Source organism: Rhinolophus sinicus, chromosome 11, assembly GCF_057876585.1.
Source record: "Rhinolophus sinicus isolate RSI-liver-muscle chromosome 11, RSI-T2T, whole genome shotgun sequence".
Taxonomy (NCBI): Eukaryota; Metazoa; Chordata; class Mammalia; order Chiroptera; family Rhinolophidae; genus Rhinolophus; species Rhinolophus sinicus.
The window spans coordinates 6,181,577-6,207,512 of record NC_142511.1 but is presented as its reverse complement, the minus strand read 5'-3'; the positions used below and the strand labels follow the sequence as shown (position 1 = coordinate 6,207,512).

The 25,936-nt window shown below is 40.9% G+C and overlaps 2 protein-coding genes across 4 annotated transcripts; one reads left to right on the top strand and one right to left on the bottom strand.

The window, feature by feature from the left end:
• Window positions 1-19: 19 nt before the first annotated feature.
• Window positions 20-25,933, top strand: ANKRD45 (ankyrin repeat domain 45). Of its 3 annotated transcripts, none has more exons than XM_074322149.2 (6): window positions 21-248; window positions 6,516-6,879; window positions 7,315-7,482; window positions 16,967-17,061; window positions 19,107-19,245; window positions 22,242-25,892. In XM_074322149.2, the coding sequence occupies exons 2-6, from the start codon at window positions 6,531-6,533 to the stop codon at window positions 22,268-22,270; spliced, it is 780 nt and encodes a 259-aa protein (XP_074178250.2). In that variant the 5' UTR covers window positions 21-248; window positions 6,516-6,530; the 3' UTR covers window positions 22,271-25,892. The 3 variants fall into 3 exon arrangements, with proteins under 3 accessions (XP_088657696.1, XP_074178250.2, XP_019579649.3); XM_019724090.3 differs by lacking the exon at window positions 21-248 and adding an exon at window positions 2,611-2,735 and having other exon boundaries at window positions 22,242-25,933; XM_088801570.1 differs by lacking the exon at window positions 22,242-25,892 and having other exon boundaries at window positions 20-248; window positions 19,107-20,369.
• Window positions 9,974-13,326, bottom strand: TEX50 (testis expressed 50). The gene is made up of 2 exons (XM_019726185.3): window positions 11,323-13,326; window positions 9,974-10,384 (listed from the first exon to the last, which is right to left on the bottom strand). The coding sequence occupies exons 1-2, from the start codon at window positions 11,644-11,646 to the stop codon at window positions 10,172-10,174; spliced, it is 537 nt and encodes a 178-aa protein (XP_019581744.1). The 5' UTR covers window positions 11,647-13,326; the 3' UTR covers window positions 9,974-10,171.
• Window positions 25,934-25,936: the final 3 nt, after the last annotated feature.

Here is a 25,936-nt window from a genome sequence, read left to right as displayed (position 1 = left end):
GCCAAGAGGTTCCGGGGCGGCTCAGGAAGTAGCAGCTGTCTTTGCTGGGGACTCAGCTAACCGCAAGCACCGCGCGTCTTCTTTCTTGTGTTCCCAAAGGGTGACCACTTTGCGAGTTCATCGCTGAATGGCAGTATTTGAATGCTGAAGCCTCCTCCTTTCCTCTTTTTTTTTTTTCCCACAGGAGAAGGCAACAGAAAGATGGGAGTAGTCACGGAAAGCTAGGAATTTTGGGTTATTTGTAGCAGGTGAGTCTCCTGTTGGCACAGTCTTGTCCCTAATTGTGGATTGAATGATTGATGCATGCATACATGGGGGTCCACATGTACCTATTACCCTGTTTCCCCGAAAATAAGACCTAGCCGGACCATCAGCTCTAATGCATCCTTTGGAGCAAAAATTAATATAAGACCCGGTCATATATAAGACCCGGTATTATATTATACCTGGTCTTATATTAAAATAAGACCGGGTCTTATATTAATTTTTGCTCCAAAGGATGCATTAGAGCTGATGGTCCGGCTAGGTCTTATTTTCGGGGAAACATGGTACATCACCTAGACATCCGTAAAGAATGAAGGACATAATCATATGTAAAGAATGAAGGACATAATCCCTCAGCCACTAGAAGTGCTGTTGACTGAGAGATCTTATCTGTCAGCCTTCTGGGAAGCACCTTTGTGGAAGAAGTTGCCTGCCCACAGCCTCACTCCTTTCCTGGGGTTCCTTGCAACCAGTGACTCGCTGATGACGGTTTCCTTGCCCCATATTGGGACAGTTCTAAAGGGCCATCCAAACTTCAGAGCTGCCCAAAGGGTCTGTATAGGCTTTTGTTGAGATTACCTTGCAGCCCAACTATCCCCTCTGCTTTGTTTCCTTACCTTTCTTTCCAGGTGTTGATCTCAAGAGCATCCCTTAATCAATTTCCTGCCTGCTAAACTCTATCTCAGAATATGCTTCCTGGGGAGTCCAGGAATGACAGGAGTGGTTTAAGAAGCAGTCACTTAGATGGGATTTTTGGTGTGGACCACCTGCTGCTAGGCTAGAAAAGAGGATGTCATCACTGATGCAAGAGGGAGTACAGGTAGTCCCTGACACAATGTAGTGCCGCTGTTGCAACTATTAGCAAACTGTATATTCTGGTGGAAGGAAACACTCTAGTAGGTGCAATATATTAGGCGTTAGAGATATTTAGAAGAAATATGGGTGGGCTGTGGCTAAGCTCATTTGATGCTATCTGATGAAATACAGTGATAAATTGGCTATTAAAAACTAAGCATCAACGTCAAAGATTGCCTAGGTAATGAATACATCTTCTGCCACTGGAGAGCAGGAAAATCTGAGGAGCAGGTCCAAGACTTAATCATGAGTAGGAGAACCTCAAAGAAGAGTAAACTCAATATCGGCATGTCTGCTATGCCAAGGACAGGGTGCTAGTTGGGAAAGAGTGGGACTTTCACATATGGGATGGGGACATCTTGCTGAGTACACATGGGACTGAATTCTTAGAGTGCTGGATCAACGGAGACAGAATACAAAGTTAAGTAAGGGAGACTTAATTAATTTGGAAGCTCTCTCCTGGGATACAGGATTTAACAACTTCACAAGGATCTCAGGAGATGGTGCAAACATGCTGAAAAAAATGGCCTCATAAGCATGGAGAGGAATGGCCCATACTAAATGAGGTAAAGATGCCAGGATTGCCGAGGAAGGCAGTGGAACTAGGGATTAAACGATTCAAAAACGTGAGCAAGCTAGAGTGAATATACTGTGTAAGCCTGGAAAACCCACCAGGCAATTACATTCCGTGGGAGGGACCAGAGGATACATCATTTAACAAAGTAATAAGGCAGGTGCTGGTGAGAGGGGTACCCAGAATCACTAATAAGTTCAGTACTGGCTCTCCTCCACAAACTAGATTGATGGTAGGAGACTCCTATACAGAACTGGGCTCATGGATTGCAATGGAGACATTAAGTATTTAGAGACCATCCTCATTTTTTTTTTACAGCTGCATAATCCTTGTGAAAAAAAGAACGTATCAAAATGTTCATTTTCAAACCAAGCTACTCAACCTTCAGCTCAAATGTTCTGAGCTCTTCAGCTCAAATGTTCTGAGCTTCTCTAAAATATTATATCCTCCCTAATGATTTTCTTGTAGAAATAGTAAAGAAATGAATGTTTTCCTTCACCCTTTTGTCTTCAGTAGAAAAACGTCCCTGTCTTCACTCTGCTCTATGTGAATATTTTTTGTGAGGTCTCAGGAAACGCTTCTTGTTGGTGTCAATGACCATAAACCATAAGAGAAAGACCTGCAATACTTAAAAAATTAAGTGAGCTGCGCCTTATAATTACGATCTTTCATAGTTTTTAGAATGTATCCTCATCTTTCTGGAAAATTCTTCCATTTAAAGGCCAAAGATAATACTAGGACAGGCCGGCAATCAATGTGCACTTCTTATTTTTAAATTTTATTTTTTTAAATGTAAAATAAATACAGACCACATTACATAAAACTTACAAAATAAAGAAAAAACCCGGCAGGCCACCCTCCGAACACAACGCTTTGAGCCACTGCGACTTGAACCATCGTCTCCATCAGGCCCCTCCCTCTTCCCACACCTTGCAACTTTTACCTGCGCGCGCAGCCGGAACCGCGGCGCTGGGGTGGTGCTACGGCGCGCCGGGTGCGCCGTCACCATGGTAACCGCGGAAGCCCAGGGGCCAGGAGAGCGGTGAGTGCAGGTTATCCGCGCCGAGGGCCGTGGTGGCAGTGGGGGGAATGGGCTTCTCCCGGGCGGGTGCTGGAGGGGAGGAGTGTTTGCCTGTGCCCTGCGCTTTGGGTAGCGGGACCTGTCTCGAGGGCAGCCTTGGGCTGGGGGGGTGGGGTTGGGGGGGACGGGGAATCCCGGGAGGTCCCTGCGGGATTCAGGTCCAAAGGCAAACTCCGCTGCCCAGAAGTGGCCGGTACCCCCTCCGCCAGACCTCATGGGTCGCAAGGCAGGGCTGCCATTCAGTATCCTCTTTCTCAGGCCTTCTTTTTGTTTAATCCTGGTGCCCAGGGCAGCCCTTGGGAAACTTGTTCTTGCGCTGGGACTTGAAATCCTCAAGGGACTGCATTTTTAAAACTTGGCTTAAAAATTAGACCCCCAACAGCAATTCCTCTGCCACAGCCTCATGCTGCCTCTTCTGCTTCCTTGCCCTTTGTTTATGCTCCTCCTACCTGGATTGTCTTTTCCCCCGTTCTTTTAAGGCCCCTACTCTTCAATACTGAAGTGTCACCTCTGCTGGGAAGGCTCTACTGGGAAAAGTGGGGACCTCCCCACTTTTCTCTCCTTTGCTCTCAAAGCGCCCTCTGCTGATCTCCCTTATATCCTATATCTCACGCTGTCACTGATGATTTACTGGTGTCTCCCCCACCGGACTCTTAACGGCCAGTGGGGTGGGGACCTGTCTGATTTTCTGTTATTAGTGCCTTAGCTGCCTCCAAAGAGTTCACTTTATAGTAGTTAAAAGGAAAAGTTAATAGGCTCATTTTCCCACGCTAATTTAGTAAGGCAGAGCAGGTGCTATTCTTATTTCACAAATGAGGAGAGTTCAGAAAATTCACATAATAACCAGAATCAAAAGGAAACCATGGGTCTTCTGACTCACAGCCCAGTAGGCCATTCTTCATAGTTCCAGCCCTCCCTCTGCCTCCGTCCACTCTTACTCTATGAACTTTGGTTATATGTAGTGGGGTTGCAATTTTGATTCATGTTATAACTTTTATGGGCAAAGAATGTAATTTATTTTTGTCTGTGATCTAGTTTCTTTCATGAGCATTCATTGATTTTAGGAAAAAATAATGGAAATGTTCGATTGGTTTTAAAGTTGATCTCAATCATCTGTAATTGTCTCCTTTTGCAATATATCCAAATCATTATGTTGTACATTTGAAACTAATACAGTGTTACATAGTAATTTAAAAAATGCAATAATTAACAACAGCAACACAAGAGTCAAGATTCTGGGATTGAACAGCTGACTGGCTGAGCCTAATTTATGTGTCTGCCTCCACACGTGTGCTGAGATGGAGAGAAGGAGGATCTTGCCTCTTTGACTTCTGCAGTGGGAAGTCAGCTTTATCTTCATTAGGAAAATTCTCTAAAACAGAGATTGGGATTCTTTAAGGAAGTGTGTGTGTGTGTGTGTGTGTGTGTGTGTGTGTGTGTGTGTTGGGAGGATGGAGAGTTGGACTCCAGGCACTCAAAAGGATTCCAAGTTTCCTTTCTGCAGTATTCTGTAAAATAAAGGAATTGAAGGAAACAATCTCAAAGATAAGATTTGGATCCAATCTTATGGTTGATTAGCTCCCCTTGCATTCCTATCCCCTTCTACATTGCTTGCTTTCGTTATAGAGGCAGGGAAATCATTCTTTTTTCCTCTGATCTCCACAAATGCAGACGTAGTAACAGGAATTATGATGGCCATCTTGTTACCATAAAGCAACCACCATGATAATGGAAGTCTTTCCATCATGATGGAATACAAAGATAGGAAGAGCTTGGATATATGAGTATATTTTTGAGCTGCTGAATCATCTCCACCTTTAAATTTCTTGTTATGTTGTGAAAATAATCTGCTTTAAAAAGTCAATCTTACTATTTTTGTATTACTTGCAATCAAAGAATTCTTAACTTCAACAACTTACGTGTATAAGTATTACACACATTTAGTGACGGTAGAGATTAATGTAGAGCTATAGTAACAAGAGACGTTATTCTAACTAGATTTCTTTTCCTTTTGACTTCTGAATGACCAAATCTTGCCCACTCTTTATGGCCCAGCTTAAATGACATATTCTTTGCTAAATATATGATGCTCTTTATCTTATTTCCTGCATCTTTCCAGCCCCACTATCCTGAATCTTGTGTTCAATCTTGCTTTTCTTCTGCTTCATTTTAGAATAGTGTCATTGAATTTACTTGTAGTCCTAAAAAGTCTATTTTAATTTTAATGGCTTCGAACGTCACAAAAATATACTACATATGATATATATATATATATTTTTTTTTGGATGTACTTTTTTAGTTAATATTGTATTGTTGAGATTCATTCATATTGTTGTGTGCCTTATTTATTGCCGTGTAACAAATTACCCACAAACTCAGTAGCTTAAAATAGCACACATTCATTATGTCTTAGTTCCTCTGGGTCAGGAATCAGGGCACAGCTTAGCTGGATCTTTTACTTCAGGGTCTCTCATGAGGCTACAGTCAAGGTGTGTGTGAGGCCACAGTCATCTCAAGGTTCAGCTGGGGAGACCCACTTCTCAGGTCACTCAGCGGTCGTTGGTGAATTTAAGTTCCTCATGACGTATTGGACTGAGGGCCTCAGTTCCTTACTGGCTGTTGGCCAGAGGTTGCCCTCTGTTTCTTGAAAGGTGGCCCCCTCCATCACAGAACGTGAGAAGAGCCAGGGAGAGAATACCAACAAGACGAAAGTCACAATCTGTTATAACTGAATTACAGAAGTGACATCCCATCACATTAGGAGAAAGTCACTATGTCTAGCCCGCGTTCATGGGGAGAGAATTACACAAAGACAGAGGTGTGAATACCAGGTTGCAGGGTGAGGGAGCCATGTCAGAGCTGCTTGCCACTTGGTATACGACTGTAATTTACTCACTTTATCTTCTCTATACGATTTGTGTAAATATGCCACAGTGTATGCTCCTGTTTGTGGGCATTTTTTTTCTTTTTCCCCACCTAGGATTTTTGCTGTATGAACACCAATGCTACAAACATTCTTATAGATATAGGAGGGAATTGTACCACTCTTCTCTGAAGCGTTCCCAATTTAATATTCCATCTGGATTTTAATTCTACCTGGAATTAATCTTGTCCCTTCTAAATTTGCATAGCACTTCATCTCTTACGATACTTTCCATCTGTGACCTTTTATTACACTTATTTTGCACATGTCACCTTTTCTCCCCCGAAAAAGTAAATTGTTGAGGGCAGGAAATAAATAGCATTCTTTGTAGTTTATATAATGTCTACACAGCATTGAGTACATTAGTAAGCTTTCAGTAAGCATTACTGAGGCACTGAGTTCTTTTTAAACTTCAGTGCCTAATGTTTTAAGGCCTTAATAATCTGGCTCCAATGATCCAACTGTATTTCTCACTTCTTTGCAGTATGGACCCATGTTTAGGCAGGTGAATCTCTATCATTCTCTTTCACTCTTTTCCCAATGAATCTAGCCCATCTTGATCACTACTCCTTTTTGTATTGAATTTACTATTCATATCACGTATTCAGCATTTTTGTATGTATTCAGGCAGTGTATTGACTGACGGTAGGTACACCATAAACGTTGTTAATTGAATGGATAAATACCTTATTTCATAATTATTCAGCCAGTTAAATATTTTCATCCCATCTATATTGTCAGTGGACTAACCGAATAAATCAATAAATACCAATTTGTCTGAGTATATTTCTATTCCTTTTTTTTTTTTTTTGTCTCAGGTAGTTTTGGAGTAAATGGAGTCAGAAGGACCCCCAAAGTCAGAAAGTTCAGAAAAATCATTATTTTTCTCACAGCAAAAAGGAGAAGCTGAAGAAGGAGCTGAAGAGAAAGAGGAGCAGAAAGAGGAGAAAACAGACACCATTAATCCCCTGTTGCAACCTGCTCTCACGGGGCATGTGGAAGGTTTACAGAAGATTTTTGAGGATCCTGAGAACCCTCATCATGACCAGGCCATGCAGCTCCTCTTGGAAGAAGACGTCATTGGGAGAAATTTGTTGTATGCAGCTTGCATGGCCGGGCAAAGTGATGTGATCAGAGCTTTGGCAAAATATGGTGTGAATCTGAATGAAAAAACTGCCAGAGGTATTTTGTCTTTTCTCTCTTCACTATTACTTAGGACAGTGCGAAGATGTTATGTGCTGTCTTCAAAGTCAGATAGAGTTGATGTGCCTGCTGTATATTTTGCAGATATCATATATGCACGCACACATATATGCGAATGAATGTGTGTATACATGATGATACGGTACAGCATGGTATAGTTAAGGGCATTTGCTGTGTGACTTGGGCAAGTTACCGAATCATTTTGTGTCTCTGCTTCTTCACCTGCAAAATGGGGCTAATAATTGTATTTTCCTTAGAGGGTGTTATGAGGATTAAATAAGATAAGTGTAAATATCTCCTAGTACTCAGCACAGCGTAGGTTGGTCAACAGTCAGTGCTTAGTGATATTACTGCAGTGATGAGCCTGGCTGGGCGGCATCCCTCGCACCTGAGCATCTTCCCCTTGTCGGTCAGGTTACACGCTCTTGCACTGTGCTGCAGCCTGGGGGCGTCTGGGAACGTTGAAAGCACTGGTGGACTTGGACGTTGACATGGAAGCTCTGAACTTCCGGGAAGAACGTGCTCGAGACGTTGCCGCTCGGTATTCCCAGACCGCGTGTGTTGAATTCCTGGACTGGGCAGGTAAGGAGGCTTGCAGGGTGGGGGGAGCTGACTGACCACCTGTGCACTTTCCTGTGTTATGTGATGCTTCAATCAAAGGTCAAAAACACTATGCGTTCTTTTGAGTTTTACTAACGTTCTGCGTAAGTCATTTCCATAGGCCTGTAGAATATAGCTGAGCGATTTTAGGGAGATATACCTGTGTATGCGTACCAACAGTGGGTGAAAAATTCGTACTTAACGAAGTTCCTGGCATTCGCTCCTGCAGTTATTTGCATTTGTGTTTTCAGGCATTTTTTAAATGCCCACTGAGCACAACATTGTTGTAGGTACAATTGGTTGCCCCTGCCCTCTGGGCATTTGGTAGGTGGGGGATGATAAGCTGTAGACACATCCTACAGTTAAATAACAAGAGAAAGATGGAGTAAGGATAAATCAGCAGAATGGGGATATGTGCTATGGAGTGGTCAGAGCTTGCAGGAGCTGAACTGGGCCTCCTAGAAGAGATGGGATTTGAATACACAATTGAAGGGAAAAGGGTGTGAGCAAAATCTTAAAAGAGCTGGGAAGGAAAGTGGCACGTCGAGGGATGGAGGTGAGTGACGAGGTTGCCTTCCTGGAACTCAAGTCAGTTTGCACAGGTAGGCTACAGCGCAGGCAGAATAGTAAATGTTAGTAAGTACATTATTTGACTTGAAATACTGGTGTTTCCGCTTGAAACCTAAGTGACCAAGGACAACATACTTACATTCTTTATACCTCAGTTTCATTTTCCAGAAAAAGGGGCCAATAATAAGTCCTTCCACTTGCAGGTTGTTGTGAGAATTAAATAAAATGATACAAAGCACTGGAGCCACTGAAAACTTATGAAGAAGGGAAGAGGATGAAAGTGATAGGAAGAGTCACCTGGTAGCAATAAGGAGCTTGCTTATCAGTCAAATGAGCAGGGGACCAGGACAGTTAATAGAAATAAGGAAGCTGAGGGAAGGAAGCACATTTGGGAAGGAGAAGGTGAATTATACTTTGTGGATTATTTTATAGGTCATTGTCCTCTTGCACTAAATGTTTTCTAGGGGCAATAGTTCTGTCCGTACCTTCAATTTTTATGATTAGATCTGTAAGTAAAAAGAAAACAAATAGCAAAGAATTGAATTGATCCCACAATGAATAGTTATTGTAGGTGAAATTCACATTATATAATTTACAATCCATTTTTAAAGAATAACCCCCCAGTACTTAAAAAACACAATTCAGGGACAAATTTTTCTGGAAAGAAACAGGCTGGGGCTCTGGGTGTGGAGTTTCATTGGTGTCCTTCTCCCTAAAATCCATGTTTTAGTTCAGTCTTTACATTCTTGGGGGAATTATACCTAACATTTCCCAGTGATAAGACGAAAGAAGACGATAATACTATAAACTAGTATTCTGTTTCCAGATCAGCTGTACACTTGTAGAGATTGGAGCTTCATGGTAACGTAGCTCTGCAATGTAGTCCGAAACAAACTACTCAACATGAAATTTAACATTGTAGTTCAGACTTACCAAGAATACAAACTACTTCCCATTTCTTGTTCTAGTAATTAGAGCAGGAGGCACCTGGAGGGGTTGAGGACTCCCTACCCCAGAATCCCCTCCATACTGCTGAAAATGCCATTAGAGGTAAATGTTTTTGAGGTTTGGAGACTTTTTAAGTGTTCGAGAGTCCTTCATTAAAAGAAAAATATATCAGTGTTCTCTTCAAGGGAATTATTTGGCAGTTCAGAACTCTGAAGGGATGGAACAAACAATAATGGAAATATGGGTAGGGTTGTGCTAAGGAGGAGTGGAGGTAAGGAGGCGAAGGTGGCAAGTCGAATCATAAACTTTTCATAGTCCGCAGTCACCCAGGGCAGGCACTGTTCTTTTCTATTACTTGTAAAACTGTAGAGTTGCCCATTTCTGTTTCAAGGATTGTTTTTTAAAAGTTTTTTTTTGGTTTTTTTGTTTGTTTGTTTGTTTTGTTTTTAACAATATGTTACAGATCTGGCATATTTTTCTGGGATTTTAGCATGTTTTTAATGAACTCTGTCCTAGTCTCAGATCAGTCTCCTCCCAGTTTTTGTTGGTAAGTGTGGTAACCATACTTCTGAAAAATTGAGGTGGCTGAGCAACAAAATTCTGAAATACTTCTTAAAAATTGAGGCATCTTATCAACAAAAGTTGGACATTTTTAAAATGTTGATATTTAGTTCATCGTTTACCAAACTGAACATGGAAACCATTATATTTAAAAAATTAATCTGTTCCTTAATACTTTCATACTATTTTAACAACATGAGATGGGAAATTAAGTTTCCTTGTGGCCATAAAATTTGTTCAGGAACGTAAGAAAAGTCACAAATATTTAAATCAGGGATTTATTAAAACACTAAAGACTCTATTCTACCAATCAGTTGATAATTAGTAGCCTAATATACTAAAAAGAATAAAATACTTAAACCTGAAGCAGTGACAGTGTACCATCTTTTCCCCAGGACTTTACTAAGCGTGGATGACTGTTTAAGCTGAGTAGAGATCACTTTTCAACCCAGACTTCTTTGGAAAGTTTCAGTAACGGTGACAAGAAATTACAAAGGCTCGCAAAGAACCATTTTTATCCTCACCTGAGTTCTCAATGGATTTCTTGGGTACTCTCCACATTGGACAGGGCTACATTTGTACACGGGTGTGTTTAGTATCCTCTGGCCACTTCTCCTTCACACTTCTTCTTCTTTGGTTTTCGGTGTTTGACTTTCTTTGCCAAATGATGATGGGATACCTGATTCAGGTACTCGGTCATCATCGAAGTTGTGGCAACCAGTTTGCAGAGTATTTGGTCAATGTCACAGAGGGACTGGCTTTGTAGGTCATTACCAAATGTATCTAAGGAGACTTTGTCTTTCAGCTAAAAGGAGAAAAATGATATTATCGTGTTTTTTTTTTTTTTTTTTTTACTGCAGTTCAAATTAAATTTTTTTTCTGGATGTATGCACTTAAACTCCAAACACCACACGTTACTTATTTGTACAAAGGAAAGGTTACTATAGGAGAAGGGTACAAGTGGAGAAGACATACTCTTTTGTATATGCCCCCATATAAGATTATAGTCACCACCATCAGCACACATTTAAAAAGTGCTTTTTGTGGTTAGCACATTCTACTGGGAGAAATTATTTGAATATTATCAAAATATTTCCCTTTGCTAGACCGCCTCAAGGGATAACGCAATCAAATCAGAGTCATTTTATAACTATCTAATTGTCGTGAAGGTCACTGAGCTTTGACGATTGCCTCAGAATACGGTTCCCTTGGCAAAGTGGGAAATTAGTTTAAGAGTGCCATTTGCCAGCAAGTTCTGCGAACACCAGAAATTAGTGTACAGTCCATTTAAAAGAATACGTGCCAATTTTTATATACTTAGTCTTCTTAGATAGATGTGGAAGAGATCTAACAGATCTCTTGTTGCAGACCCTTTATTTTGTGGACGAGGCAGCTGAGGAAGGTCAGATGACTTATCTCAGCACCCAGACATAGCTGCAGTTCATATACATTCTACTCATTAGAGCTCACCACTTTCCTGATATGTGTTGTGCCTTGAAACAGAGGGATTGGACTGGATTATTTTAAGGACTTTCTACCTCAGTACATATTTTTGGGCACCGAGTATCTACAAGACACCGCTAGATACTTGGTGGGGGTGAATGGCAGGTGCCGGGTGGGGGGAGGGGGGAAAGGGGGTTACAAAGAGAAATAAGATGTGGTACTTTCCCTCACAGAAGCTGATAATCTCGTGTTTTAAACTCTGATATTCTATAACTATTGCTGCTTGCATCACTAATTCACCTTTTTCTTGTGTTTCTTCCATTTCACCAAGAGGTAATGCACAGATAAAACAGACAGGATTAAAAAGAGAGCTTGTGCTAAAATATACATGAGATGTAAGCAATCCTGAAATATATCCATATTAGCAAAATCGCAGCACAGTTTGTTCATAGGGTAAGGTAGACAGTGAGATGGAGAAGGCTTAACTTTCAGATAATGCATTTCTTCTGGAAAAATCTCCCATCCAACCTTTGTCCAGATAGTTCCATCGCAAATGCAGAAGCTCTCCCTTAAGAAGCAGAGAAACAGCAGAGGAAAAATCAGAGCTATTCCTTGAATGGACATCTTTCTTTCTCAATTGGGACAAAACAAATCTATAGCCGAAAACATGGTCAGAGACAGCAGAAGTGCCCTCGGTATTAGTGAGGGTGGTGCTCCGATTGAGACATTTAAGATAATCTTCCTACTTTGCGAAACATATACTGACAATCATTGTCACATAGTCCTAGTGACTCAAGGATAGACTCAGTGATGTCATAAAGAACCACACTGGAACTAACAGGTGTTACCTAGCAGTCACTTGGGTTTCTCAGGGATACGTTTTGTTTTCTTGCTTTTTGCCAGAATGGTTTGAACATCTCCCATTTTATGCAAAATGAAGACTTTACTGATATTTTGCTAGCTAATAAATTCAAACTGTAGTCCTATTAATGGAATTTCATGGAAACAACTTACCTATATCTCTTCCAATCCTTTTGAAATGTGGCAGTTTTACATCTGCTTAAAAAATACCTCTTGCTAGACCATTTCACACAACCTATATTCTGCTTCTATTTTTTCACTCTGAGTGGTCCTTCCCTTCAAATAGTTAAGCAACTATTGGGTACCTCCCCCTTTTAACTTGTGTCCCTTTGGTGGCAATGTGGTGCTATTAGGTAGTGGGTGAGGGGTGGGCAATGTGGCATGGTGTGTGAGAAAAAAGATGAGATAGTAAGATAGCGTGGCATGGTACGTGATAAAAAAATGAGACAGAGACCCTGCCTTTGAGGATCTTAACAATCTAGAGGTAGAAGCAAAAAAAAATAAGATAATAAAAGTTCCAAGGTACTGCAGACAAAAATGAGAGCTAATTATAGTCATGTAACAGTTGCTAGAGCAACGAGCTCTACCGGGGGAAATAAGGAGTTTCATAGAAGTGTGTTTAAGTAAGCTGTGAGAAATGAGTAGAAGTTTGGTGGGCGGCGATGCGAGTAGGGCATCTGAGGTTGAGGAAACTTAATAAGCAAAGACAGTTTGTGTCAACATTCATATGACAGATGTTTATTGAGTATCTCCTGTGTTCTAGGATCAATGCATATACAACTAGGCACAAACAATCTTTCTGTGCATGGAGTTTACTTTCTAGTAGGGAGACATAGAAAATAACATCTACCTAAATCTGTATCTATGGAATGCTGTAGAGAAAAATAGAGTGGTACGGGGGTTATGAAGTTGCCAGCAAGTGAATGAGTGAGTGTGTGTGTTCTTTTACAGAGGGCAGTCAGGAAAGCCCTCTCTGATACGATGGTGCTTGAGCAGAGACCCAAGGAACTGAAGGAGTGGGCCATGTTGACGTCTGGGGACAGTAATAGGAAGTAAATAATGGATAGGCTTTCGGGATGAGCATTGGAAGGAATAAAGCTGGAAAGGTAGCTTGTAGCTACATTGATTGTGGAGGTCCCTGTATTTTAGTCTATAATCCATAGGGTGTCATTTATAATTTTGAGGAGAAGCATGACATCAGCGTATTGAGTGCATTACTGCGTACCAGGCACTGTGCCAAGATATTTGCATGCATTGTACTGCATTTTGTTCCATCCTTGTGACAACCCTGTGAGCGCTGTTCTCTATTACTTACATTTTATAGATGGGGAAACTGAGGTTAGAAGGTTAACGTATTGTTGTCATCTCAATGTTTGTGTCCTCCCCGAAGTCACATGTTGGAATCCTCATGCCCAGTATGATGGTGCTGAGAGCTGCACAGGACATGAGGATGGAGCCCTCAGGAATGGGATTAGTGTTCTTATCAAAAATTCCCCGCAGAGCTCCCCAGCCCCTTCCACCATGTGAGGACACAGTAGAAGGTCCTGGCCATGGAGGAAGAGGGCTCTCACCAGACTTGCAACCAAGTCGGTGCCGTGATCTTGGATTACCCAGCCCCCCGAAATGTGAAAACTACGTTTCTATAGCTTTAAGCTGGCCAGTCTGTGGTGTTTTGCTATGGTGGCCTGAATGGACCGAGACAGGTATGGGGGCATTTAGAGGATGTTTGCAGTAATCGCCTGTCTCTACCAAGCCGCCCCAAATACATGTGTGCTCTCAATAAAATCAGTGTGCTTGTTACACAAATGCAGTTTCATGGCAAGTCCCTTAGTTCCCTCGTCCAACTAATTCTTCCCCTAAACTTCATCCTCTGTTGAAATTTGTGGAAACCACTGACTCCACGTCATCCAACTAGTGGAGCCAAAACCTAAACCTTGGATTCCAGTTTAGGTCATTCATTCCGTTCGCCACGTAAATGATGGGTTTGAAGCTGTGAAGGGCTGGAAGCAAGAAGACTGGTTAGCTGGTCCATACACATTAATACTATTCCAGATGTGGGTCCGAATTTGACTCTGGAAGGTACTTGTATTATGTCTACTTTACCGATATGCAGACGACGCTTAGAGAGATTGTTAGGTACTATAGGTGATACAGCTGAGCTTTAGAGTGATTTCATTAAGCCTCTCAAAATTTTCTGTTTGGAATTTTACAAGATTGCGTCTACTGGTGATGGTAGGCTGGACAATGGCCCCCAAAGATACCCGGGTAACGGTCGCTGGAACCCGTGACTATTATAGGGCAGAAGAAGCTTTGCAGATATGATTTGGTTAAGGATCTTGACATTGGGAGATTATCCTGGATTATCCAGGTGGGCCCTAAATACAGTCACAAGTGTCCTTATAAGAGGAAAGAAGAGGGCTGTTTGATACAGAAGAGAAGCTGGTGTGATGCTGGAAGCAGAGGGTGGGGTGATGCACTTCGAAGGTTTGGAAGGGGCCACAAGTTGAGGACTATAAACAATCGCTAGGCGCTAAGGGATGGGTTTTTTCCTTAGAGCTTCCAGAAGGAGTCAGCCCTGCCAATGCCTTGATGTTAGTCCAGTGACACTGATTGCGGACTTCTGGCCTCCAGAACTGTGAAAGAATAAATTAGTGCTGTTTTAAGCCATCCAGTTTGTGGCAATTTGTTACAGCAGCCGTGGGAAACTAATACAGATGCTGGTACCTGGAAGTGAGGAACGGCTAGCACAGATGCCTAAATATGTGGAAGCGACTCTGGAATTGGGTGGTGGGTACCTGGGAGAATTTTGAGGGGCATGTTGGAAAAACCCTAGATGGCCGTGAGCAGACTGTTGTTGGAAATAAGGCCATTCAAGGTGCTGCTGGCGAGGGCTCAGAGGGAAATGAGGAACCTGGTATTGGAAACTGTCCCCTGGTGGCAGAAAACAGCTGAATTGTGTCCTGCCATCATAAGGAGCACAGACCTTGTACGTGATGAACTTGGACATTTAGCTGAAGAGATTTGCAGGCAAAGTGTTGAAGGCATGGCTTGATTTCTTCCTGTTGCTTATAGTGAAATGTCAGAGGAGAAAGGTGACTTGAGGGAAGAACCCATGATGCACCGGGGAAACAGGACTTGATGCTTTGGGAACTTGTCAGCCCGTCCAGATTGCGAAAGTGCTAAAATTCAGAGATTCGCTGCCGGGAACCAGAGCGCTGAAGGGAAAGCCTAGCATGGCTGGGGCTGGGCAGTGCTTTGCCAGTGCTGAAGAGATGAGGCCTGTGACTCATGGGTCCCCACTGCCATCCCAGCGGAAGTCAGGGACAGAATGACACTGTCCAAGAGGGGACCCGTGGAGAAGCCTCTTGTCTAATGAATGAATCTTCGTGACATGCAGAGAGACTCACAAGGTTTATTTGAGGATGTCACACTAGTGGGAACATTGCCAGTTTGGATAGAGGGACAGAGAGAGGACAACGTGAAAAAAGGCTGCCAGACTCCCAAAACTCTCCAGGCAGGAAATGACTGATAAAACGATTGAGCTGCAAGAAATGGGCTACCTTTCGTGAAAAAGGAAGGACGACTCGGGCTGGAGCCGCAGACCAAGGGGATGGAGCCTCACCACAAGGGCTTATTCCCAGGCCTTGACACCTGATGGAATTTGCCCCGTGGGATTTCAGAATCGCTTGGGATGGGTGACTCTGTTTTTCCTTCCATTTTCTCCCCTTTTGATGGGCAGTATCTACTAATGTTACTCTGTACCTGTGCACCACTGTAGTTTGGGAGTAGAGAACCTGTTTTCTAGTGTCACAGGTCTATAGGTGGGAGAGGAATTTTACCCCAGGATGGAAGGTCTCACCCATATCTTGCTGAGATGATTTAGATGATGAGATTGGAGACTCTTGAGCGGATGCTGTTTTAGATGAGCATCAGGACACAGACTGATGTCATGGGTTGAAACTTTGGGATGTTGGGATGGGGTAAGTGTATTTTGTATGTTGGATAGCTGTGAATTTTGGAAGGCCAGAGAGCAGAATGTGGTAGGCTGAAAAAGGGCCACCAATGATATTTAGGTCCTATCCCTGGAACTTCTGAATGTTACCTCAGATGGCAAAAGGGACTCTGCATAGCCTTAAATTAAGGATCTTGAGACCAGGGATTATTCTGAATTGCCCAGGTGGGACCTAAATATAATCACAAGTGTCCTTATTGTAAGTGAGAGGAGGACACAGAAGAGGAGAAGGTGACCTGATAGAAGTAGAGATTGGAGTGATGTGTGCTAAAGGTGGAGGGAGAGCCAAGGAGTACAGACGGCCGCGAGAGGCTGAAAAAGGCAAGAAAATGGATTCTCCCCTCAGAGCCCACGGAAGGAGTCAGCCCTGCCAGCACATTGACTTCTTAGCAGAGCTGATGTCAGACTTCTGGCCTCTAGACTCTAAGAGGATAAACATGTGTTGTGTTAAGGCACTGAATTTGTGACAATTTGTTCTAGCAGCCACGGGAAACAAATACATCACTGTTCAGTTAATGTGGGGCTAATCGACAATTTATAATATTCAGTTGTTCCATCTAGGAAAGTGATAAGCCGTCCAATTTATCGAGTTTTATTTCTCTCAAAGTGTTACAATTTTATCTAAATGGATCTTGCAAATGTTGTGATATTACTATGGGTGCTATGGTAAATGGGATTACTTTAAACACTTTTTTTTTAAAAGGAAAGCACTTTTTAGATTTATTTTGAAGGATCAAGAAGAGTAAAGCAAGCGACAGTTTGTGTATTGGAAATGTCTTTTTTGTTCCTTTCTCCACAGTAGATATTTTAATAGAATATGGTCTCTTTGGGATCAGGTGTCACATCTTATATTTATTTGTTCTTCAAAAATTCTAGGAACATAGTGAGTGCCCCAAAGTGCTGTGTTGGTTGAGTGTTAATCTTTCTTCAAATTCAATGAAAACAACCATACAAAATCTCCTACATACAGTCTTTTTATAATATAAAATAGCACATTTGAAACAGTTGAGCATATTTCTTTTTTTTGGTCTTTGTCATATTATTGTGTCTTTTACTGTCTTATTCTTTCAGATGCAAGGCTGGCTCTGAAAAAATACATTGCAAAGGTCTCTGCAACTGTAACAGAGACAGAAAAGGGACAAGGGAGACTCGGTAAAGAAGACAAGGTACTGCATTGTGATTACTGCTTATTCTGAGGTCTTTTGAGGTTTTTTTCCTCATAGCTTTAATTTCTACGCTAATGCTTTAGAGATAGTGGTGGTCCTTATTGCTCTCTTCTCCGTCCATCTGTCCGTCCCTCCCTCCCTTCTTTCCTCCTTCATTTCTTTCTTAATAAACTACTGGTAAGAGATAGACTAATAAAAATTAAATTAAATAATATTAAAGAGTGACATAGAGATGTCCTAAGTATCTCACCCGACACGAATGAATCTTAGAAATGTAGTGTTGAGTGAAAAAAAAAATTGCCAAAACTACATAGATTTTTATAAAGGTCAAAAACAAGCAAAATCAAACTGTATTATTTAGGGATGCCTACATATGGGGTAACACAATTTTTAAAAGGAAGGCAAAGGTATGCATACAGATTGTGACTAACTCTTGGAGGTGGGCAGGGGGATGGGAAGGGGGAGGGACACAGAAGAAATTAGAGGGCTCACCGATGCTTGCTCATTATTTTGCTTCAAAATTTAGGTACGCGTATATATCATATATCTTCGTGTATATGTACATATACATTACATATTCTGTAATGTATCAGATTTTACACAATGGTAAAAAAAGATACCCAGGTATAAAGATAGTTCATTTAAAGCCAGCGTGCCACATTTACTGTATACTAAGTATTATGTGAGGACTGGCTTTGGCTGTGCAGACACGCAGAAGGGAGATATGCAAGGTATCAGGAATGTGGGTGGGTTTTAAATTATTTCCTGCATCTCTGTGCAGGATGTTCTGTGACTTTCTGATGAAAGAGAATTAGCCAAAAGCATAGGCATCACCAAGTCTGGGAACATGGTAAGTTACATATTTCACCTGTGGTTTCTGAAACACTTTACAAAATCTCCTATGAAACAAACAATATAGGCAAAATTCTGTTTGACTAGCTATTGGAGCTATTAGATCTGCAAAACAAAATTATCCTGGCACAACAAACGAACAGTACTTTGTCAAACTAGTTACTATAAAGGCCTTTTTAATTTCTATTTTTAAATATTTGGTTATTTGAACTAGCAAATATTAGGCACATATAGTAATACTTAGAATAAAATTGAAATGTCTGAAGCAAACTTAATAGTTTTTCTTTTCCATTTCCAGTCTTAACCACCCTGTGGTTCTAACACTTTTGAATTAATTTCACTGTACTTTCCCTTCAATTATATACACATATGTATGCACACATATAGTTTTATAAGAGATTTTGTGTTTGTAAAAATGGGATCATGCTATACATATTATTCTTTAATTTGCTCTTTTTCCTTTTATAATATATTATGGACATCTTTCCTAATCCACTTCATGCTACATACTTCTGCCTATGCTGCTGCTTATTTAATAATATGGAGAGGACTTACATTTACTCATTTCTCTTTATTATTACAAACCATAAAACCGTATACCTCTTAAATCAAACCCTAGCAGTTTGCTGCACATGTACACAGAGATGGTTTTGCAAAAGGGAGGTTTTCAGGGAGGTGGGGCCCTTCCTGAATTTTCCTCACTTCCTCCTCTGTGAGCCATCTGAGGAGTATAATATCCACCATGTCTGCTGAGGCGCGTGCGGCCCACACCTTCCACTGACTCCCAACCCGCAAACACTTCTCTTTATCACTGGGTTCCATGAAAATAAAGAATTAGGGACAGGGTGTGGACTGGCCCAAGGCTTCATGGCTCTACATTGTGAGTTTCCTTATACTCCCATTTCACTGATGTGAGAGCTATACTGGCCAATACAGTGGCTGCTGGCCATTCGTCGCTACTTAAATTTGAACTCATTAAAATGAAATAAAATGAAAAACTCAGTTCCTCACTAGCCACTTTTTTAGTACTCAGTGGCCATGTGTATGTCTGATGGTGGCTGTACTGGACACTGCAGGCATAGAACATTCCATCATCACAGAGAGTTCTGAGGGACAAAGCTGGGTTAGAGATACTATGGAATTTTAGTTTTCCATTAATAAGTGGCAAGTAAATTGTCTGTTTCTGTCTCTAGAATACCATCCTTGGTGCATGCCGTATAAAAAGTGAGTGGTTAGAAACCCATTTGGAAGCTCCTATTAATGAGCTTTTTGAGCAGAAACAACAATTGGAAGATATCGTGACTCCTATCTTCATAAAAATGACCACACCACGTAAGTTTTGCATAAAAAGTGTTTTGAATGTCAGAAAAGATGAAAATTAGGTTCAGTGTTGTTATTTCGGGGATACTTTGATTTTAACAATCTTCATTAAGTAGCCATTAACCTTTTTACAGACACTAATCTGTGATATAACGCCCTAGTTTCATTAATAGTTTTAATGTTAATAACTTAAAATAATAACTGAATTATTTCTATAGAGAATGTCTACTACTAAACTTAATGTTATTACCATCATTGATCATTTAATTTTATATAATTTACTATGCTTTTGATTTTGACCAGTGATTTTCAACTAGGAAGGCATGACTTCTTAGGAGACAGAGTAACAGAATTTGAGTTCTAAAAATAATCACGGGGAAGCAAAATACAGGATAGGGAATATAGTCAATAATATTGTAACAACTGTGTATGGTGTCAGATGGGTACTAGACTTATCAGGGGATCATATAAGGTATATAAATGTCTAATCACTATGTTGTGTGCCTGAAACTAATATTGTATGTCAACAGTAATTGAAAAGTAAATTTAAAAGAGCATTTTTAGTATTATAACTATAATTTGAAAACCCTATTGTGGAAATACTGTCCTGTGAATGGGGGTGGTGGTGCAATATTCGAATCTTGGAGGCAGTCATACCTGAGATTTAAAAAATTACCAGCTTTATTGAGATATAATTCTCATACCATAAAATTTCCCATTTAACAATGTATAATACAGTGATTTTCAGTATCTTCACAGAGTTGTATAATCATCACCACTATCTAATTTTAGAGCATTTGATCAACCCCAAAAAGAAAGCCCATACCCATTCCTCTCTCCCACAAGCCCCTGGTAACCACTAATCTACTTTCCATCTGTATGTGTTTGCTTCTTCCGGACATTTCATAAATAGAATCATATAATCTGTGGCATTTTGTGTCTGGCTCCTTTCACTCCGCATAATGTTTTCCGAGTTCATCCATGTTGTAACATGTATCAGTATTCCTTTTTATGGGTGAATTATATCCCATCGTATGGACTCAGATTTATCCATTCATGAGTTGATGGACCTTTGAGTTTCTGCTCTTTTGACTATTATAAATAATGACTATTATAAATAAACTCTTGTGAATAAATTTTTGTGTCTCCACATGTTTTCTTTCCTCTTAGGTACATACTTAGGAATGAAATTGCTGGGTCATGGTACCTCTTTGTTAACCTTTTGGGGAACTGCCAAACTGTTTCCAATGTTTTATTTTCTACAAGCAGTATATATGAGGGTTCCGGTTTCTCCACATTATCAATATTTGTTTTTGTTTTCTAAAAAATAATTTTAGCCATCCTAGGGTGTGAAGTGGTATCTTAATGTCATTTTAACTTATTTCCATTTCCTTCATTACTAATGATGTTAGGCGTCTTGCGTGTGCTTACTGGTCATTTGTGTATTTTCTTTGGAGAAATGTCTATTTGAATCCTTTGCGCCTTTTTAAATTGGATTATCTTTTTATTGTTGAGTTGTAAGAGTTCTTTATGTATTTTGGAGACAAGTCCGTTATCAGATATATGCTTTGCAAATATTTTTCCTCATTCTATGGATTGTCTTTTCATTTCCTTAATTATGTCCTTGGAAGCACAAAAGGCTTTAAGTTTGATGAAGTCCAGTCTGTTTTTCCTTTTGTTGCTTGTGCTTTCATTGTCGTAGCTAAGAAACGCTGCCAAGTCCAAGGTCACAAAGATTTATGTTTTTCTGTAAAGAGTTTCATAGATTTACCTCTTACATTTAGTTCTATGATCCATTTTGAGTTATTTTTGTATATGACGTGAGATAGGGGTTCAGCTTCATTCCTTTGAATGTGAATATCCAGAACCTAAGGTTGTTCTGTTTATCAAAAAGAGCTGTGGTTTTTTTAAGGTTAAGACACTTGAATCAGTCTAGGTTGCGTGGCTCATTATCCCTTCCATGTATACTCAGCATCTACTGAGCGCGCGTGTACACACACACACAGACACACACACACGCACACACACACACACGCACACAGCGCTCTCCTGGGTCTGCTGCAGGGAGACAGACGCTTTACACTGTGGTTGGCTTTAAGGAGCCTCTCCCAAGCAAGCGCACTAGGAAAGACAGACTACGTGCTGTGTATGTTCAGAGAAGTTCAAATGCGGGAACAGGGCAGTGGTCAGTATCCCTCTGGCTGATTGTCATTGAGTCTTATTATTACTAAGGCACAGTAATAATAAGTTAGAAAGTTAACTTGTGATCGTTTCGTGAAAAGTACTGAATTGTAAGCTTAGAAAGTTTGGGCTTCGTTATCAGGCTAGTGGGTTGCCATTAAAGGCGTTGGGGTAGGAGAGAAGAGGGATTAAGTAGGGGGCAATAATCTGGCTTCCCTTGTAAAACGGGTTGGAGGGAGAAGAGACTAGAGGGAGTGAGACCCGGATAGTCAGGGAGTGAGATGATTAAGACCTGAATTATTGGTTATACAGCTCAGTTCCCACCTTCTCCCCCTGCCCCACCTCTACCGACAGCCTGGCCCAACAACCCACCCCACCCTTCCTCACATCTGAGGAAGAATTACCTCTCTCCCCAAGTCCCCTATATGTCCTCCAAGCACCCCAGTAACTTGCACCTTCATATTATGAAAGTGTTACATCTTAATGGAACGTCCGAAATGTCCCCTTCATTTTACAAAGAGGAAAGTGAAGGTAAGAGAGGTTAAGCAATTTATTAAAAAGTTACTCTATCTAGTTGCAGAATTAGGAACAGTAAGACTGATTTTGGGGGAAATGTGACCTCACGGCTTTAAATATTTTTTAAAAACCTGTGCGGAGAGAATGTGAGTACTTGAATTGATTGATATACCAACACCAAGTTTTAATTAATGACTGGTTTCAGGCTGGGACATACTGATTTATTTCATAACTGTTTTACAAACTGGCTTTGTGTTGGTTTTATGTCACAATCCAATTAAACGTAATTTGAAAAATCTGCTTCCTTTCAGGTCAAGTGAAAAATGCCAAAACTGTATAAGCCATGGTCAGAAGAGAGGCCAAGATCATCCTACTAAATGTATATTTTATAAAGTCCACATTTTCTTCTAGAATTTGTAAAGGCAAACCTATTCATGACAATGGAAGTTGAGAAAAGAGATGTGGAGTTTCATAAAAACGTTGAAATACGAAATTAAGTCACCCATGTTTTGTTTATCCCTCTTCAGCAGGTTAGGGGCTCTCCCTCTGCTCCCCCAGGCACAGGCCCATGTGACCTCCTCATGCTCCTTCCACAGAGCACTTGGGGATGAATCGCTCAGAATCTAATAATCTTTCTGTGTGATTGAGGCAGGAAATTTCCATTCATTTGAAGAATTCTGTATATATAATAAAAAGACATTGGCAATTTCCAGAGGAAAGACTTGTTCCCCTTCTCTCCAAAGGAGAGTTACGGGATGGTATTCTGGAGCAAGGAAATATTCAGAGGAGTTTGGAGCCGGGCCCTTTGCTCTTACTTTTCATGTCCAAATTAAATTTACCTGTAAGGTGCAATATAGTCTCTTAAGTAAACCTTCTTATGTATTTGTCTTTAACCTAGGTCTCTCTTTAAATGAGTAAACACAAATCTGTTTAGTTTCATATTTAGATTTCCTGTCTTCTGTAGGTTTGGTGATACAGATATTATAACTGGACTCTACGCCATTGTCACTTCTGTTCTATTTTATATTTCTTAGGTTTTAAATATCATTGTTGGTTTCATATTTAGTGATTTGAAATGTCTTTTTTTTTTTTCACTTTAGCTAAATACCCCTGATCTATTATACTTACTGGAAAAACTTTATAGAAAGACAATGTTTTTAAAAAACATATTTACTCATTTTTCTTATACTTTTTCTTCTTTATCCCACCCTAAAAGCTAGTTTTTCATTGTAGAGAGGAAGCAAAAGAAATAAGCAATTCAGTAATTTCTTGTCAGCTGACGTTCTCTCAGCCACGGTTTTGAGATGATACTATTTTAAATTTGTCTCACAAATTTTAAAGTTTTGAGATCTTTACGTATGGGCAGTGCAGTTTCAGTTGCCTTTAGTAAAAGAACAGGGCACTCACGCCACTCCCCTCTCTGGTAGTTCCAGAGCGTGTTTATGGAATAGAACAAAGAAGACCTGTTTGCTCCGTTCTCTTCACACTGTGTATTGTGAGGAGTCTGTTCTCTTTAAGCACTGTAGTCATTTGGGAAAAGGTCAGGTGACGTTTTTGTTGTTTCTACTCTAATTCTACGTTTTCTGAGCCTTATCTTGACTATGACCCTACTTTCCAGGCATTCGGTCTTGGTGATTAGGGAAGGGTTCCTGTCTCCCTTCCAAGAGTCCTGGATAAGACCGAGGCACTTCTGGAGACCCCTGGTATGAAATAAACCTGCCTCCTCTGTGCATCGTTCACTCACTATCCTCAGACTTTTTGTAACTTTTGATTTATTTGCTAATGCTGTCTTCTTGAAACTCCTTGTGTTGGCACTTTTATGTCATTATAGGTCCTTTACTTTCTTATAAACTACTCTTTCTAACTTTTACCCGCTGCTGTGGTCTCAGTATGTTTGTATCCCTCCCCCCCACATCCTCTGCAGTTCCCTTGTTGAAACCTAATGTCCATTGTGGGGCTTCTGGGAGGTGATTAGGTCATGAAGTCAGAGTCTTCACGAACAGGATTAGGCCCTTTCGAAAGAGCTCCTCGACAGCTGCTTTGCCCCTTGCGCCATGTAAGGTTACAGCGAAAAAACAGCCGTCTAGGAAGTGGGCTCCCACCAGACACCGAGTCTGCAGGCAACTTCATCTTGGACTTGTCAGCCTCCAGAACTGTCAGAAATACATTTCTGTTGTTCATAAGGTACCTACCTGGTTTACGGTATTTTTGTTACAGCAGCCCGAATGGACTAAGACGCCAGGTCCTCTTCATCTTGCCTCCAGCTATGGGAACTTCTCAAAAGTCAATCCTATCTTACAGTTTTATATGTCAGTTATACCTCAGTGAAGCTCGGGAAAAAAGTCCATCTTGACCCTTGGCAAAGCAATCTATAATTCTCTACCCCTGACCTTCTCTGTCCCTAATGTTAGGAAGAACGAATCCCTCTTTCTTTGGGCACCCATAGTGCTAATAGCCTCAAACTGTCTTCTACTTGCTTGTTCATGGGGAGACATGCTTGCCTCCCCATGTGAATTGTGAGCTTTTGGGGGGTAGGGTCTTTGTCATGTTTTCCTTCGTACCCAAAGAGCTCATAAGAGAGTGAGTTAGGAAATAATAATTGGATGGATTCTCTTTTGGTGCTACCTTAGTCACAGAACTCACTGATCTTTATTCATTGATGGAGTATATTCACCATTATAAAAATACCTCCTGAATTCTCTCTCTACGTCTTGTTTGTGCCAGGGCCCCATTCCACTCCCACTCCTCCAGCAAACACGCCACGCACATATCCAGCATCGTGATGTCTGTCTAGTTTCTTCACTGACCTTCATCTTGAATGCCATGTTTCTTCTTAAGCATGTAAACTTGGAGATTCCCAAGGGATTCCTGTCTCACTTCAAAGATTCCACTGATGTGAGGATCCGAATATCCATTTATATCTATAGATCTATAACGTTAGTATGTTTTGAGAGATATGCTACTTCTTCTGACCTTTTGTTGCATTGAATTATGGAAATATTGAAATGCCCTTATGTTTTGCATTTGAGCTGTTACACAGGTAGTTGCATGATGTGTTTTGAACACCCACAGAGTAATTATTATTTCGAAGTGCATACTAATAAATTAAATGATATTATGTGAGAGGTGGTCAAGCAAAAGCTAGGTTCAGTGTTATAGCTTCTAGACAATGATTTCTTAGACTTTCATATGTCATTGATTGGAAACGTGTAAAAACATAAAGGGAGGAGATTGACATGATAGCATTAAGAAAACTATTTGCTATTACTATCATTTAATAAAAGAAAAGATATTTTAATCCCAGAAAAGAAGGAAAAATATCTCAGTAAGACTCCGCCCTTTAAGTTGAATAAATTAAGTTTTCTTATAGACTTTAATATTTCTCATTTTGTCATGTGTGATGGAACTTTTATCAAGAATCACAGCTGGCCTGTGGTGCAGACTTTGAGACCTACTGCTCTGGACTAAGCCAAAGCAGGCAGACTGCTGTTTGGGTTAACATGCGGCACCAAATTGCAAAGGGCTGACAGTTCATCCCAGGGTTTGATCTAACACGTGATAGATTGTATTTTCCAAGATGGCCACATCTGTCATCCCACACGCTCTTCTTACAATGTGATCATGACATCCTCACATAGAGAGGTGGGTCTTTGTCCTCTCTTGAATCTGGGCAGGCCTGTGACTGAAGCGGAAGGAAGCTGTGTGATTTCCATAGATCACACAAGATCATAAGCGATGGTGCAGTTTCTGCCTAACTCTCTTGAGATGCTCGCTCTTGGAAACCAGCCTGTGGAGAGACCCATATGGACAGAGACTGATGTCGCAGCCCACAGCCCTGGCTGAGCTCCCCCCGGCAGTCACCCCCAACTTGACAGCATATGAATGAGCCATCTTGGAAGTGGATGCTCTAGTCGAGCCCCTGAAGCTGATGCTGTATCGGCCAGAGATGAGCCTCTGTGGATCCCTGCAAAAGTGCAGGTTTCAGCTAAATAAAGGATGTTGTTCT